This window comes from Leptonychotes weddellii, chromosome 9 (assembly GCF_054177405.1).
Source record: "Leptonychotes weddellii isolate Sample4059 chromosome 9, ASM5417740v2, whole genome shotgun sequence".
Lineage (NCBI taxonomy): Eukaryota > Metazoa > Chordata > Mammalia > Carnivora > Phocidae > Leptonychotes > Leptonychotes weddellii.
The window spans coordinates 24,370,404-24,387,293 of record NC_138377.1 but is presented as its reverse complement, the minus strand read 5'-3'; the positions used below and the strand labels follow the sequence as shown (position 1 = coordinate 24,387,293).

Below are 16,890 nucleotides of genomic sequence, written 5' to 3'. Positions count from 1 at the left end.
CTGGGGCATCTCTTCAGAGGACAAGGACACCATGCTGAGGCCCCAGTGGGAAAGGCATCCTTGCTGCAGCCATGATTGGTGGGGGCTCCCAGGCCAGGTCTGAGGCTGATCTAGCTCAGGCCTCTGCAAACCCCTGAGTTCCTTTCTCCCCGGGGACACTACTTTGGGGGGCCTTGGGGACCCTCAAATCTGTCTCCTCACCCTGAGGCAAAGGGCTGGTCTTGAGGTCAGATGGCCGTCCAGATGGCATGATCTGAGGAGGCCAATAAAATCCCCTTCCTGAGCCCAATACCTCCTCCAGAGTTCTGCTCCTAGAGTTCTTAAGGGACTTCCTAAAAGTTAGGGATTAAGCAGCCAGAGAAAGAGCATCTCAGGCAGCTGCAATCTACTGAAGCGGTTTATGCCATTGTCCCAAAGCGTCCTGGTGCCCCACAGTGGCTCAAAAGCCCGACCCGGGTCATGCCACTCCCTTGCCTAAAACGCTACTAGGGTTCCCTGCTGTTTCAGCCTGGCTCACAAGGCCTCTGCCACCTGGCCCCAGCCTGGCTGTGTTTGCTGATCCCCACCAGTCCAGCCACCAAACCTTTGTTCACACAGACGTCTCCACGTGGGGTATCTTTCTTCGCCTCAATGGTCAGCAGAGTCCTACCCCCATTTCAAGGACGGGTTCATTTGATCAACTCAAGGTTGCTCTGGCCACGCCCCATCCCTTGCCCCCACATCATATCAATGGAGGATTTACCTTTGCCCCCCACCCCCTGGCACTGGTTTAAACTCTTCACCGGGTAACTGTGCCGATTAAATGAGATAACTTCAATGAAAGAAAGTGTAGAAGGATATCTTTGTAATTTAGGGGTGGGGAAGAATTTCTTAACTAAAGCCCCAAAAGCATAAAAAATAAGGCAAAAAGGTGAATTTCAATACGTCAGAATCAAGGATTTCTGTTAAAAGAAGGACATGTGGATAAGGTTAGTGGGCAGAGGATGAAGTGAGAGAGTTGCAATACCTAAACCCAGGCAAGTATCTGGAATATATAAGGAACTCCCAAGGAGCCATAAGAAAAACCAGCAACCGCTGGAAAACTGAGAAAAAAATAGGAACAAGCAATTTTCAGATAAGGAAACCCAGTGGCTAAAGTACGAAGAGATGCTCATACTTATTAGTAAAGTAAATATTTTAAAAATAGATCTAATATTCAAATAATTTATATTGATCTGTTATTTATACTAATATTAATTTTAATTCCAGGAATGGTCATAATTTATATTAATTATACAAATTAATGAAATAACTCCTACACAATTAAATAATGAGATACTGCTTTATAAGACTGGCAAAATGTAGAAAGTGGATGTTATCCTGAGCAAGGTCCCATTGAGTGGCAGCTGAGCCCCGCTGGGAGACGCACTGGCGGCTGACCTGGGGCTCCCTCCCCAGCTGCTGGGGCCGGCAGAGACTCCCACTGCTTGTTCCCGGCAGGTGCCCCAGGCTGGGCCTCTGACCTGCAACACCTGCCCATGGGACGAAGCTCAGAGAAGCCCCCTGCCCCCAGCCTCTTCCTTCACGACCCCCAGGCTGCTCTGAGCAGCGCTGCTGAGTCAGGTCCCTGAAAGCCAGCTGAGTGCTCTCGCCACCCTCTGCTTACAGACCTCTCCTGGCAGCTCACTGCCTGCAGGATGGTGTCCAAACACTTCAGCCTGGCACTCAAGGCTTCACAAACTGGCCTCGGCTTCCGCCACTTCCTCCTCAGGCCCCACGCTCCAGTCACACTGGATTTATCATTATTCCCAGAGCCTGCCAGACTTGTTCACCACTCTGCTCTCTGGAGAAATGGTTCCCTTTCCCTGGAATACTCTCTGCTTTCTGCATTCCCTCACCGTGCGTGTAAGGGAGCATGTGGGAAGCAAACCATGCTTTGGGGCCAGAATGACTTTCATTCTGTTTCTAGCTCTGCTGCAACTAGGTATGAGGTCCCCTGGTATTACACTTCACCTCTCTGAGCCTCAGTTTACTTAATTATAAAATGGGGTAAGGCTTTCTACCGCCTGGGGGTGGGATGATGAGCTTCATATGATTAAGGGCTTAGGACAGTGCCAGCATACGGAAGTGCTCGTGAAATGTGCCTGGCACTACTCGGCCCCAGCTCTAACACTCCGACAGCGAAACCTGCCTGCATCCTCACCTGGATCCCACAGCACCAGGCGCACACACCTTACTCACTGCAGGATCCCGGAGCTTACATGGTACCTGGCATGTCGGTGGTTTAATGCTTGGTGTGAATCCCTCCCCCCACCCCATTAAGTTAGCTGGTTATTCTCCTCTATTCCCCTTTCCCCCATATCAGGTGAGGGGACCTGCATGGCCTTGGTCTCTGCAGACCAGATCTTTAGGGGATTAGGACCTGGGGGACTCTGGTAATGAGAGGATGCCCAGCTTCCTGGCCTCCAGGAGGGGACTGTGCATGAGTGCTGGGCTGCCCCGGCCAGAACCAGCCACGAGAGCCTCAAGAGCAGCGGTGAGCGCTCCAGCTGCGTTATGCATCGTAAGGCACTGCTTGGAAAGTGCTGCGTCATATCCTCTGTGAGCTCATTCATAAAAATGTATGCGGAGGCTGTGTATCTCGGTGCAAATGCTGGATATTAAAGGGTTTGTGTGGGAAGCCGCTTTGCCCAGGGCCCTGTGCAGGGGCAACGAACACAGGCCTTCCCAGGGAAGTGCAAAGACTGCAGGCTCTCTGAGCTGCTGGGGACCCTCTTGCAAAGGCACTCCTGCTCCCCTGTCTGCCAGGAGTCCCAGCCAGCGTCCTCACGTGCCGCCCTCCTTACCCAAAATGAAAGCAGCTCCTAGTCACACAGAATCTGGGGACTAGGCTTTTAGTCCTCATCTCCAGCCATGTCCCCTGGCCCCCTCACACACTCAGCTCCAGCCACACCTCCTTGGAGCCTTGGTGAATGCTGCTTTCATGTTTGAACCTCTTCTTCCGGTCTGGTCTCAGTGTGGGGGTCGGCTTCCACTCAGGTCCAGGTCAGAGCCCTGAGTCTCTGTTCTCACAGCCCCTGTGCTCCACACACTGCAGTGCAGTGGCTGGGTGCTGTGAATGCTTGGATCCTCTTCCACCTCAACACTCTCTAGGGGGTCCTGAGCCCATCCCAGGGATGCAGGCAGGCTCACTTACCTTGGCATTCCTGTGTGGTCCCCGAGGTGGCCAGCATGTAGCCAGGGTAGCAGAAGCAGGAGTAGGAACCCACTTGGTTGACGCAGCGCCCTCTTCCCGCGCAGGGGTCCCTCAGACACTCGTTGTCGTCTGAGTAGAGGAAGGTGGGGAGGGAGGTCAGGTGGACTTTCTTTGGGCACCTGTCAGCAACCTGCCCATGCTAGGAGCTGGACAGGGAATGGTGCTATGGGTCAAGGAGGGGATGTGGGAGGAAGAGGCCAGGGAAATGAAAAATCTCTAAGGCTGGGGTCACGACATCTGCCCATAGGGCCCACTCAGGCACCAAGGGCCTGGGGCAGCGGCCCAGCACTTCCTCCCTGACCCATGTCCCCCTCCCCCAGTGGCCCCCTGATCACTTCCTTTCCTTCAAGGCACAGTGGATGTTTCTCTCTTGTGTCAAGCTCTTGGCGGGGGGTGGAAATCAGTGGAGACATTTCCAACTAGGGTAGGCCTTGGTCTGCTCTGTCGGCAGCAAGATGGCTAGTTGGAGGGGTGGGCTGATCTCAGAGCTGAGGGCTCCAGGCACTAGTCAGGGGGCCCTAGGGTGGCTTCCCACTCTCCCGGAGTCCTGGAGACTCATCGGATGGTGCTCCCAGAGACTTGTCCCCCAAGGTTAAGGTTGGCTTTGTCCACGGGGCTAGTAGTCTTCTTCAACTCATCAACCACAGAGCCCCACTTGGACCTTCAGCTGCCTGGACACTTGACTCTGTCTCCAGCTGCTGAGTGAGCCCAGGATGCCCTGTGCATACCCGTGCAGTAGGCCTGGCTGGGGTGCAGCTGGTAGCCGGGGCTGCAGATGCATTTGTACCCATCTGGGAGGTTCACGCACGTTCCAGGCCCACAGATGTTGGTGGTTCCGGCGGCACATCTGTCAATGTCTGTGGGAGACAGAGCAAAGCAGAGGTTACGGTGGGGTGAGGACAGACGAAGGCAGTGGAGCGCGGCAGTGGAGTGGGATGGGGAGAGTGTGCAGGGCAGGGCACAGGGGCCTCAGAGGACCCACAGAAGCCTCACTCCATTCTTGGCTGGACCCTCCCATATCCATGTGTAGCATGGTCTTGTATAAAACCCCATGGCACCCCTCCAAGGACCCCGAGTCCCAGGATGGAGTTAACCAAGACTCAGTGGGCTCCACTAACTCGTGTCCCAGCAAAGGGCCTCTCCTGCTGAGGCCTCCGGGCTGCCCTCTCCCTGAATAAGGGCATGGCTCTCACCCACAGTCCCCAGAGCTGCCCTCCCTTTCCCCTAGACAGATAGAGCTGGTAAGTAGGATATTGGGGGACACCTGCCAGAGGGAGAGAGGAGAGGTGGGCTGGGGCCAACTGAGCAGGGCCTTGAATGCCATGTTGAGACAGGTCTATGAGAAAGGGGGTCATGCAAGGTGGGGTATGATCAGAGCTATCTCAGAAAGACCCCTCATCTTGCCATGCCATCTTGCTCAGAAAGTCAGCAGATGGCTGATGGACTGGGCAGGAAGGCACAGGGGGCTCTTAGAAACCTGTTGAAATAATTCAAACAGGGACTGCCCTGGGTGGTGGTTATGGGGTAAAAAGTGGGGAGACATGCTGAATTCAGGAACAGTTTGACTTGCCTGGACTCAGCACTGAGGCCTCATAGAGGCTACTTTTTTGAACTGTGTCCTTAACACTAGACAAGTGCCTGGTGCTTAGGGTGTGCTGATTGAATACGGGAGTGAGAAGCGCTTGCAGCCTTGTGTCTGCCCTGAGGCCTTTGACATAAGCCCACACGCCCAGGGCTCCCCCGCCCTGCCCCACAGCACTGAGGTAACCCCAGAGACCCAAGGGAGTGGACGAAGTCTGTGTTGGTCCACAGCAGGGCCTCAAGGCGTTCCCTAAATTGGACTGAATTGAATGTGCCCTGGCCTGTTTGCAAGGCTACCCTGTCCCTGTCCTGGCTCCAAGTTTGTGTCAGCCCAGGGGATTTATGGGGACCCCCTGCCTGGTTCTAAATATCCTCCCAGAGGGATGAGGTTGGGGGAAGGCAGGGGAGAAGAGGGATTAAGCTGTGGGTGGTGACTGAGGGGGGATTCTGTCCCCCCACATAGCTGAGAGCTGCTGCTGAGCCTGGGCTCTTCCTCCTGCCCCTCACTCCTGTCCCTGCCTCCAGACCCATTTTTCTTGTCAGAGAATCCCCAGCGGAGCCCCTTAACCCAGCTCCTCTTACCAGGGGGACAAGCCCCCTCCCTGAGCACAGAGGAGAGAGGGCGTGGGAAAGGGCAGCAGGATACCCGGGTTCAGGCCTGGGAGGGCCAACCCCCTCCTCCACCCCACACTCTCTGGACTGTTCCACCGGGCTGCATGGGCTCTCTCTTTGCCAGAAGAAATCCAGAGCTACGCCTCTCCCCTGAGGTGAGCTGAGTCTGAGGTGAAGAGGTCAGCCAGCCCCCAGAGAGGGCACACGTGAGGGCCACACACGCGAGGACACACGTGCGCAGGGAGCAGCTGCGGCATCCCCAGCTTTGCTTCTCTTGAACCAGGTCCCCAGACAATGAGCCTTTGAGGAGGGCACATTCCAGAGCAAGGTGGATTTGCCAGGGATCTCCCCCACACCGCACCCCCTCACCATTGTAGCTGGCCAGAGAGGGGGAGCGTGGGCTCCCGGACAGTTAAACAGCCTTGAGAACAGAAGCGCTTTCCTTCCCGAAAGCTGGCCGTCCCTGTGGGCAGGAGGCTGCCCACTGCCAGGGCACTCAGCCGACTCAGGGTCAGTAGCCTGGAGGAGCCAGGCGCCCGGAGGCTCCTTGCGCTGCCCTTCCTCCAGAGGGCCCCTGGATGCTTCTAGAAAGCCTCCGAGCAAGAGGCGCCCCCAAGACCTCCCTTCTCTGCCTCCTCCCCCGCTTGACGGGTGCTCCTGACAGGACTCCTGGGTTCCCGAGGGGCACCCTCTGAGGTGAAGCCAGGGCACTGAGCCTGAGCGGGGGTTCACTGGAGACGGTGCCTCTGTGGGAGAGGCCGCAGCTCTGACCAGGCTGACTGCAGGTACCTGAGGGGCCCAGGGCCGCCAGCCCCTCGGCTGGGGTAGTCACGTGCTCCTCTTCCTGGCTGTCCGGAATCCCCTGTCCAGGAGGTGGTGGCGTTGGTCTTTCCATGGCATCTCCTGGGGGTGGGGGATGGGGGGGGAGAGCAGCTGGGCCACGGCCCCTTGGCCACCTGCCTTCCCACCCCCAGACGGCGTTCCCTGCGGAGATCCTGGCAGTGGCCCCTTCCCTCCTCCTGCCCTTTGGACTGTGGGACCAGGGGTGGAGCCCAGGGTCGGTCAGCCCTTCTGCCCCCTAGGCTCCCGAAACTTAACCTGGTTCCAACTAGACTCAGAGAACCTGAGAGCTCTAACGGGTCCTCGAGCACATCCAGTCTCAGCTTCTGTTTCACGGGGGATGAGACTGATTTGTGGAAATGGCCACTTGTTCAAAGCCAACTAGCCTGGTGGAAACAGAGCCCCTGGACAGTGCCGTCCCTAACTCCAGTGGCCCTCAGCAAGCTGGGATCTGCAGAGCTCCAGCCTTTTCCCAAAGGAAGATGGGCCACGGGGGAAGGGCTCTGGGGACCTGACCGGCCCCTGCTTCAGCCTGCGCTTCTGCTTTGGTCTCCTTTATACGTTGAGTGGCACCATGAAATGCAGAGAGGGTGCTGTGGCTAGGGAAATATTTGCAAAACAGCTCAGCGTCTTTCACTGACCTTACAGCACTTTAGGTGGATAGAGCGCCCCGAAAAAAGCATTCACATGTCACACCATCCACCACCTCATCTGATCTGAGCCCCATGTATCGGCCCACGGTACAAATTCTATGGCGTCTCCTTCCCTCCCTTCTATTTTCTGGGAGCCGCTAGGAGCAGGGACTCACCTGGGACCCAGGCAGGAACTTGGGTAGCACTGGTTGTGACCTGCGCAGACATAGGAGAAGGTCACTGTTGGTTCCTTGGTGCCCCCCGTGACATGCTTTCTTCTGCCACACTCACCCCTGCCTCCAGGCTTCCCGGCCACCTCACTTATTCACCTTCTCGTTCCTTCCAGCTCTTGATGAGTTTCCTACATGCTGGGCACTGTACCAGCACTTTATGTCTGTTGTCTTAACTAATCTGCTCAACTAGCCTGTGACAGGCGGTCGTAATGACTAAGTGAGCTGATGGATGTGCTGGGCCCGCTCAGTGTCACATCAGCAAAGCTTGACGATCGTCTCTGTGCCATGAGCCCAGATAAAGCAGCAGAAGCTCAAGGTTCACCAGCCTCCCTAGGGTCACAGGACCGGTGTGGTGAGGCCGAGACCCTAGGCCATACCTGGTGTCCCTCACCACAGCGACCGGCCAGGGGCGGTGACCCAGGAGGAGAGAAGGGGCAGAGGATGACGGAGGGTCAGGGGCACACCGGGGGCTGTGAGGACACGGACGGAGAACTCTGGTCTGGGAGGACAACACATGATTCTCCAGGGAGAGAAGTAGCTCCCTGGAGAAATGGTGTTTGGGGCCAGTCAGGTCTGCGGGTGGGAGGGGCAGACAGGTGAGGGAGGAAGCAGGTTCACTCTTCTGGAATGTTTTTCTAGGAGGACACTCGGTTTTTTACAGGGGAATCCTGGGCCCAGGGAAGGGTGTGAAGTGGTTTGAGGCCATCCACTGCTCTGTTTCCACTTCCCCACAAGCCACCCACAGAGATCTTGAGGTATAAGCAAGTCAGGCTCAGAAAGTGCCGAATCCAGAATTAATCTGGAACCAGTTCTAGACCTTACCTGCAGAGCCGGGACTAACAAGACATGTTCCTACTTCCTTTCTGAAGGGGGCCCCAGAGCACCCCAAATGAGAGAACACTTGTTCAAGAGCTGTTCTCACTTCCCTTAGGGTAAAACCAGGTCTTTGGATGGACCCTCCCACTCCAGCATCGCTCCAGGTAACACTCTACACATAATCCATCTGTCTCCCTTTCCTCCTTCAGGGGACAGCCCCCTGCAGCGTCAGTGGCGACCCTGTCCCCCTCTCTGCCATGCTTGCCCAGCCCTGCTGGGAGGATGCACTCACCTGGCCAGCCTGAGAGTCTCCTGGGAAGGAAAGACAAGAGCATGAGCTCGGGGAGGAGAGCCAGACTGCCCTCTCCCCTCCACCCATGGCCAGGGTTGGTTCAGTCTCTGACCTTCTGACCTGTCCCCAGAGGTCAGCCGTGGAGAGAGTGCAGAATCTTATTACCTGCTTCTGCCCCTCCCGCCCTGCCAGGACTGGCCACCACAGGTCCCCCAGAATGCCAGGTCTGGAGGGCCTACAAGGTGGCTTCCTTGGTGAGAGGAAATCTCTTGCCTTCCTCTAAAGCCTCAGGGACGAGTCCCACCCTTTCCCGGGGCCAGTCCACCCGTCAGTCCTGGATGTAACCCTCTTCTTTGCTCTGCCACCCCCTCCTTCTCAAGCTTCCCAGCCACGTTGGGTCACTCCGCCCCTGCCCTGGGCTACAGCCCCGGGGAACAGTTCTAGAAAGAGAGGAGCTGCTCCTGGCCTGGCCAGGGTCCAGTTCCCATGACTACTGGGGCTCTGTCCTGACTTCCCTGTCTGTCTGTTCCAGATTCCTGGGGCAATTTTGGCCATCATATAGCTCTCCTGGTCTTAATATGTCCTTGGCCTCCTGCACTGTGGCTACCGGGAACCTGGGTGCGCTTTCAGTGTGGTTCCCGGGGCCCCCTCCAGGGGTGCCTGAACCTTCTCTCTGCAGCCTGTGCCTCCTGGGCCCAAGGTGATGGAGCCGCAGTTAGTGCTCAGACTCTAAGGCCAGGGAGGGGAACTATAGCAGCCGGACTCCCCAGGGTCTCCCTGCCAGCTCTCAGTCCCTGCAACCAGCACCAGCCCAGAAGCTGCACGGCTGGGGGCTGGGGGCACAAAGGCCTGATCAGCTGGGGTGGGGGCTGCCGCTGACCTCTCCCACCTCCAGCAGCACCCCTTGGGGTGTGGGCACCTTTGACCCCATATGTTAGGGGAAGGAGGTGAGGCCTTCCCAGCACGCCGGGTGGTGGGTTCCTGGGGCTGGACACCGCTGTTCTAAACTCCCTCTCCTCCTGCTCCAGAGTTGGGAAGCCATGGGTCCAGGATAAGTACCCAGGGGCTCTTTGGGGGGGGCGCAGGGGAACCCCTTAGCACCTCCCGCAGCCCAGATACCCTTGTCAGGGACGGTCTCGGGCTCTAGCCAGGTGTCAGTGACGGCCCGGAGCGGCTGCCTCTCCGCTGGCCCCGGCGGGGTCCCGTAGCTCTTCTGCGCTTGCTCCCTGGAGGGCCTGGCCAGTTCCTCCTCCTCGGCCTTCCTCATGGCCAGGCGGATATGTGAGCTTGAGTAGGTGTAGCCGTGGCCAGCAGGGCAGATCTCCCTGAAGGCCTCTGCAAGGTCACGGGACAGAGGACAAGCTGAGAGGCACAGTTCCCGAGGGAAACCGGGCCCTCCCTTCCCTCCCTTCGGGGGACAAGCACTTGTGGCAGCGAGGGAAGGAGGGCCCCAGGTTGGGGCAAGGAGTTGAGCAGGAAGGAAGGAAGGACTAAGGGTCTTCTAGCTTGAGGTGAGGTCCAGGTGGGGGAAAATAGTCACTGGCTTGGAGGAAGCCCCTTGGTGGCTGGAGGTGAGACTGGGACAGATGCTTACCTGTGCCAGGCAGGGGGCATCTCTCACACTTGCTGCCCCAAGCTTTGCCCACTCGGCTGCAGCAGCAGATTTGCTTGGTGATGCTCTGGGCCAAAGGCAGGGCGCAGGTGCCAGGCCCCAGAGACCGGTAGCACGGCCCCTGCCGCATGGAGACGGCCTTGTCGGCTGCAACAGACACAATTGGTGTGGTGGGCAGGTGGCCAGCCGCGGGGACGTGCGGGCAGGAGGGGGGCAGTGGGCGGCCACCCAGCTGGCCTGGCCCGAGGCTCAATCTGCAGGTTCGCGCCCTGGAAATGCTCAGAGGAATGTTGGGAGGGATGGCCGTCGTGGAAGGCTTTGGCATCTTCTTGTGTTACCCATTGGAGGGGCCCCTTGACCCCCACCCTCCTGTGGAGAGCCAGAGGGCAGGAAATGGGGATGTATGTGCTTGTCCCCAGGTGCTGAGTTTACAGGTATTTACAAAAGCCATCGGCCTGGGGATGGGTGGGGAGCAATGTGCTCTAGGGCCACAGTCTCCCTGGGGAGACAAGACAAGGTGAGAGCCAAAGGCCTAATGGGGAGCTTTGAGGACAGGGACCCTGTCTTGGCCATCTTTGTAGCCCAGCACCCTTGTTCAGTGCCTGGTGCGTGGGGATGCTCAGTAAATGCTCGCTGGACCCATGGGCGTGGATGGCTAGATCTGCAAATCAAAATGCTATGGACTGCTGTGAGTGTGAGCTACGCTGGGTTTAGATGGTCACAATACCACCAGCACTGTCCCCTTTTTTGGCCTTTGACAGTGAACATCGAAGACCATCCTCTTGTATGTTATCTCAATGAAGGACGAAGAGGTCATGCCAAATGGGAACGACTGAATCCCTTGTCAGGCTGGACGAGGGGACGAGAGATGCATGGAGAGAACAACACGCACAGCTAAGGGGCTGGTGGCCCTGGGGAAGTCCAGGTCAAGGCCCAGGACTCAGCAGGCCAAGTTCAAATCCCTGCACCACCAGGAGCTACATGACCTCCCTGGGCTTTACCGTCTTCATGTGTAAAATCAGGATGATGATAATGCCATGGGGAGAAGACACCTGTGTTTCTCCCTGCTTGGCATCTATGCCCCTGTATTCTGGTGACAACATCCTGGTTTCCCTAGGGGATCCACCCCGTCTCCCTTTCTGTCCATGTGGAGTGGAGGCTGACCCTATCTCCTAGCTGAAAGAGTCCATACCCCTGGTCATAGTGAGTGGGTCAGGGATAGGCACTTGACCAAGTTGGCCCAGTGATACTAATCAACTGTGGGACTTTTCCTGGATTATTACAGAAGAGATACTTTTTATTTTTCTATTTTTAAATTGGAGTTTGCAAGGCTGGGAGATGTAGGCCTGGATTGTCTGGTGGACACCTTTGAAGGAATTATGAAATCAACACAAAGGAAACAGAGCAAGAGGCATCCCAAAGACACAGTGTGTGCCTGGATCCAACCAAGCCTGAGGCACACCCACCCCTCGACTTCCTAGTTGTGTGGACCAATAAATTATTTTTGCTTACAGTGGTTTGAGTTGGGTTTCTGTCATTTGCAACCCAAAGGATCCTGACTAATATACTTTAAAAAAATAAGTAATCTCTACACCCAAGGTGGGGCTCAAACTCATGACCCCGAGATCAAGAGTCACACACTCCACCAACTGAGCCAGCCAGGTTCCCCCGAACTAATACACTTTCTTCACAGTGATGTAGGTAAGAGTGTCTTGTCAAAGGTCATGTCCTATATACAGAGATCAATTATTGGTCAGTCCATGAGCCTGGGTCTCCAGGTATCTCTGCTTCCAGCAGCCACTTCCCTTGGGATACTGTAGGAAATGGCTCAGTCCTTTTGAGCCCCAGGGTGGAGGTGACCTGGCTGAGAGTATCAGGAGGCTGCCCCAGCACAGAGGGGCCCTTGTAGACCAGCTCTGGTCAGGTGGCGGGGAAGAGGGCAAAGCTCAGAAATGAAGGGAAGAAAAACTTCGTGTCTGCCCCTTTCCCCTACAGGGAGGTAAACCATCAGAGGGAGCTGGAGCGGGTAACAGTAGGGAGGGAGAAAAAGATAAAGAACACCCAAGGGCCGTCTCTGCCTCCCTGTATTAAGTAAGGGTCTTTTTCTGGCACTAATAAGTAAAAGTCACTTCAGGAGTTGAAAATGTCTGCCTAAGAAAGCAATCTTAAGTGGGGGGTGGGATGAGGAGAAGGAAGGGCTGTATGCCCCTGGAGGCCTTGACCACATGTCCCTGTCACCATGAAGTCTCCCTGAGAGCCCTCTGACACGTTCTCCCCACTCTGGCCTCTGCCTGTCTCCTCTCCCTGGAGACATGGACTGGGTCCCTCCTCACCCTTCCCTTCCCATGGGATGCTCCCCCTGGGTGGTACTGCGGTCTGGCTCATCCCGTGGCCTCCCCAGACCCAGTACCTGGTGGTTTGTGGACTGAGGGCCTGGCCAGCCGCGGGGAGCTCTACTGAGCTGGGGGGTGGGGGCAACCTGACCTGGGCTGCCGCTTTACAGATGCCAGTCAGGACTGGTTTTATTCAGTTCTGCTCAGGCCCCCCTGCCCAAGGAAAGCCCTGTCCAGGCCGTGGCGTCAGCTCTGCTCTCTGGGGGGTGCTGCTGGCCTGGGCCTCTTGCAGCGGGAAACCACAGAGGCTGCCGGAAACAGCTGCCCTGGGGGGGACACGCACGCACACACACAGACGCACAGTGTGCACACACCCAGACATGGTGCTGACACGGCCAGGGACACGTATGTACTCGTGGATGCAGACACATTCCCAGCCGTGAGGGACCCCAGGTTTACGGGACGGCCTGGGCGCCAGGCAGTGCCCTTTAAGGAAGGCCTATCTGCAGTTCAGTGACCAGGCTGCCCAAGTCAGGGCTCGAAGAGGCAGCCACAGCTCAGCCAGACATCGGAGCAAAGACAACACACATCTCCCTGAAGTAAATGAGGCAACAGATGGGACAGAACAGATGAGAGGAAAAACAGAAGGAGAAAATCCCAAACCGCAAAGCCCCCAAACACATGGCAAAAACCCAAACTGAAGTCACAGCTGTCTCCGCTCCAGCAGGGAGGGGCAGATCAGTTTTTGTACACTGGGCCCAGCTCCAGGCTGAGACACAGACCCTGGGCCCGGGGATGGGGGCCTGGCCAGTGGACCCCGAGGATCCTATCTTGCCTCCCAGTGTCCCCCATCCCTGGTCCCTGCTGCCACTTACACACACAGCGGCTCCTGGATGGGTCCAGCATGAGGCCAGGCCCGCAGGTGCACAGGTAGCTGCCCCTGGTGTTCACGCACTCCGAGTCCTTGCACAGATCCAGGGTCAGGCACTCGTTGATATCTGCGGGGGGGGGGCAGGGGTTGGAGGAGGTGAGGGAGCGCCCGCCCCACCACGGCCTGAGGGAGGGGAGGGGCCGGGCAGAGATCTTCCAATACCTTCTCCAAAAAAAAGGGATAACAATAAGAGAGCTGCCATCTATTAAGTGTGGTCCCTCTCTCTCTGTGCCTCAGTTTCCTCGTTTCTCATAACTACCAGATAGTCTTGGTATGAGAATAGAATAAGATAAAAATTGCAAATCACTTAATTCTACTAACTGGTAATAATGATCATAATATTAAGAGTTAATGTTTCTTGCTTGAGTCCCTATCAGGGGCCAGGTACCATGCCAGGTGGCTGACATATGCGACCTCATCGGATTCTTGCCAACAATTTTACCATGTAGGTCCACGTGGCTTCATTTTATAGGTGAGGAAACAGGGTTCAGGAGTAACTTGCCCAAAGTCACTCAGCTAGTGAGTGGCGTGCTGGGATGCAAACGAGGGGAGCAGACAGGGGGACAGTTTGGGTTGGAGTGGACAGAGTCATCTGCCCAGTCCCTCCTATTCAGCCTTCCTTGAGGGACTCTGAAGCATCTCCACAGGACCCCAGATCCAGGAAACATGTCCACAGTGAGCTGCAGGCTGGAGGGAACCCAGCAAGGACGGGAGGCAGGAGGATGGAGACAAGCGCTGAGGGGCAGAGGCTTTGGAGGACATGTTTCCAGGAGGCTGGAAGGCCTTGGGCTGGCCACACACATCCTCCAAGACCAGTGGATGCTCATGCTGTTCTTCAAACAAGGGAATGACATTAACTTCCTTTGTGATCTCAAAAATATTTCATGCTGGAAACGTCTTCCTGCCAAGGGGAAATCCCAACCCTCACAGTCTAAGCTCCAAGAAGTCTTGGTGATGGCGCCTTTCTTGATGATGGTGAGTGTGGAAGATTTGTAAGGGCCACCCCCACCTCCAGGACCAGGAGATTAGACATGGCAGCCCTGTCACCAGAGTCACCTGCTCACCCATAAGCTTCAGAGAAAGTGGCACTAAGCACAAGAATGAAGGGGCTAAAAGATGGCCCAACTATTCTTTGGCAGGACACCCTATTGGCAGGGAGGTGCCTGGGGAAATGCCATTGAGCTCTAGGAAGGAGAACAGACCCATTTGCCTCTGGACTGTGGCCAGAGTGATATACCTAAATCTGACATGCCTCTGTGGTCCCCATTCACCTCCTAGAGAGAGCTCCTAAACCCTCACATGTATCCAGTACTCTCCACCACATTTCCCCAAAGCCTGGGGGTGAGCAGGTAGCTCTGATGGGGCCCTGGAGGTCTGTGCTGTCTCCTGTGAATACGCGGGCTGTCCTCCAGCTGTTCCTTTGTTTGTGCTGTTCCCTCAGCCTGGAATGCCTGCATCCAGTTTAGCTGGTCACCCATCACCCGAAGGCCTTCTCCTACCCTCCCAGTCTGGGAAGGGGCCCCTACCATGCGATCCCATGGCACCCAGAGCTTCTTTCTAGCAAGAGCACTTCTCCCATGGCGTATAATTGTTTAAGCATCTGTATTCACCGGGGGCAGCTGCTGTGTTATCTGTCCCTGTGGGCTAACACCTAGCACAAAGCATGTGGCTCCTAACAACACCTCAAAATTGCCCCGTGGCGGGACAGAAGGATGGAGAGAGAGAGAGAGGACGGTGAGGCACACGGGTGTCGAGGTGAGCAGGTCCCCTCCCAGATATGGAGACCAAGGCCACAGACATGGGAAAGGGGGGAGGTTTAAAGGGCAGGTCCTCCTTGGGGAGGGTCCCTTGGCTTCCTGTATCCTTGGGGGTCAATGCAGGGAGGGCCGAGAGCTCCTTTGAGATCCTGGGAATAACTTTAACTCTGTGCACTGGGAAACCTGCCAGGAGGGGAGGGGCCCTCGGGACAGTTTAGACTGTACCCTCCAAGGGCAAAGCTAAAGACTTCTCTCTACACCCACCATCCGGTCTACTAGTCCTCATTGCCCCCAGGGGAGTCTGACCTTGAGCTGGGTCAGAGGCCTGCCCTTTTGCCTGGTCCAAGCACTTTATCCATGGGCCAGAAATCCCCTTTGGGCCTGGCACCCCCCAGGCAGACAGCCTAGCCACCCCAGGACTTCCTCAGCTCCCTCTCTCCTGAAGAAGCCTCCAGGGGGAGGGTACTTAGGAGGCCATCTGGGTCAATCCCCTGTCTCTAACCCAGTTTCATTTAAAGTAAGCCATCCAGACAGCAGTGTATCCAGTTCTCCAAAGGAGAAGCTGCCTCAGCTCCCCGCTGACCTCTGCCAGCCCCAGGAGCCTCCCAGCTGGAAGGCCCTGCTCACATCTCCTACTGCCAGGCCCACAGCCAACAGGGGCTCCCTGCTCAAAGCCTGAGGGGCAGCAGCTGCCCCTCAGTGAAGGCTTCTGGACCCCTCAGTCATCCTGGTCCTACGCACCATCCCCACTGGGATTCCCCGTAGTGATGAAGCCGTAGCTGAGCCTGCCTCCTGTCCCTATGTCCCAAGGTGCCTCTGGGCCTTGCTGCTCTGTAATGCAGAGGGCCCCAGACCTCAGTTGGCCTCAGAGAGCCCGTCAGCCAGGCCAGCAAGGCCAGGGTCTGTGCTTTATGGGCCCCTCTTTCCTCCACCTGTGCCTTCCCTCTCCCCTCTCCTGGTTGTTGGAGGGAGGTCTGAGCAGCGGAAGGTGATTTGTTGGGGGAGGTCTACAGAGGTCCCCATCAAGTCAGGCTGACTAGATCCTGAAGTCAAAAGTCCTCCCATTCCAAGGAGATTGGCTGAGGAGGTGAGGGGATGTGTGGGGACTGGGGCAGTACCTGCACACACGGACCCCACAGCTCTAGAGAGGCACCTGGCCCAGGTCCGGTGGGGCAGGTGGAGATGGGAAGAGGGACAGGCTCAGCTCCCAGGCCTTTCCTAGGCTTGCTCTCTCATTATCCCCCCAACTTCCTTAGGCCCCTGGAACCAGCAGCCCCCACAACTCCCCAAAGCTGGGGCTTAGAGGTGCCCAGTGAAGACCACTCAGTGACACCACTCCTTCTGTCTGGGGATGGCGGGGGAATGCCCTGGCATCCTCAGACCTTCATCATCCCCCCGCCCCAAGCCTAGCCCTGGCCCGGGGTCACCCTTACCTTGGCAGTGAGTGAGATTCAGTCTCTTATACCCCTGAGGACATTCCAGCTGGCCATTTTCAATCACCGGGGAGGCTGAGGAGTAAAGATATAGATAGGTCTCACTGGAGGGCCCTTGGGCTCCTCTGTCACCCATGCTGAAAAGCGGGGCACAACCGACTCCACAGCTGTGAGGCCCTGTCCCCCCAAGTCATCACTGTGGAGAGCTGTGCCTCCTTGGCTACAGTCCCCCCTACCCCGCCCCGGCTCTCACCAGGTTACTCTTTTTTTTTTTTTTTTAATATTTTATTTATTTGGGAGAGAGAGCGCAAGAGCATGCATATGAGTGGGTGGGAGGAGCAGGGAGCCTGACATGGGGCTCGATCCCAGGACCCTGGGATCATGACCCGAGCCGAAGGCAGACGCTTAACCAACTGAGCCACCCAGGCGCCCCTCGCCAGGTTACTCTTGACCCACCCTGCTCTTTCTAGAAATGACACTCGGTGACTCTATGTCATGTATATAGTTATAACATGACATACAGTGCATAGCAATGTCATACACGCTAATGGGATGAAACAAGTTTTATGTATTTATTTAATTT

At 56.6% G+C, this 16,890-nt stretch overlaps 1 protein-coding gene across 4 annotated transcripts in view; it reads right to left on the bottom strand.

The window, feature by feature from the left end:
• Window positions 1-16,890, bottom strand: part of LTBP2 (latent transforming growth factor beta binding protein 2) — a 103,017-nt gene that overhangs the window by 18,780 nt on the left and 67,347 nt on the right. For all 4 annotated transcript variants that reach the window (XM_081830243.1, XM_081830244.1, XM_081830241.1 and 1 more), the window contains exons 9-17: window positions 16,308-16,382; window positions 13,062-13,184; window positions 9,836-10,000; window positions 9,361-9,576; window positions 8,242-8,261; window positions 7,077-7,116; window positions 6,218-6,331; window positions 3,964-4,092; window positions 3,176-3,304 (exon numbers count right to left, since the gene is read on the bottom strand). In XM_081830243.1, coding sequence (XP_081686369.1) covers window positions 3,176-3,304; window positions 3,964-4,092; window positions 6,218-6,331; window positions 7,077-7,116; window positions 8,242-8,261; window positions 9,361-9,576; window positions 9,836-10,000; window positions 13,062-13,184; window positions 16,308-16,382 — 1,011 coding nt within the window. The remainder of the gene's footprint in view (window positions 1-3,175; window positions 3,305-3,963; window positions 4,093-6,217; window positions 6,332-7,076; window positions 7,117-8,241; window positions 8,262-9,360; window positions 9,577-9,835; window positions 10,001-13,061; window positions 13,185-16,307; window positions 16,383-16,890) is intronic.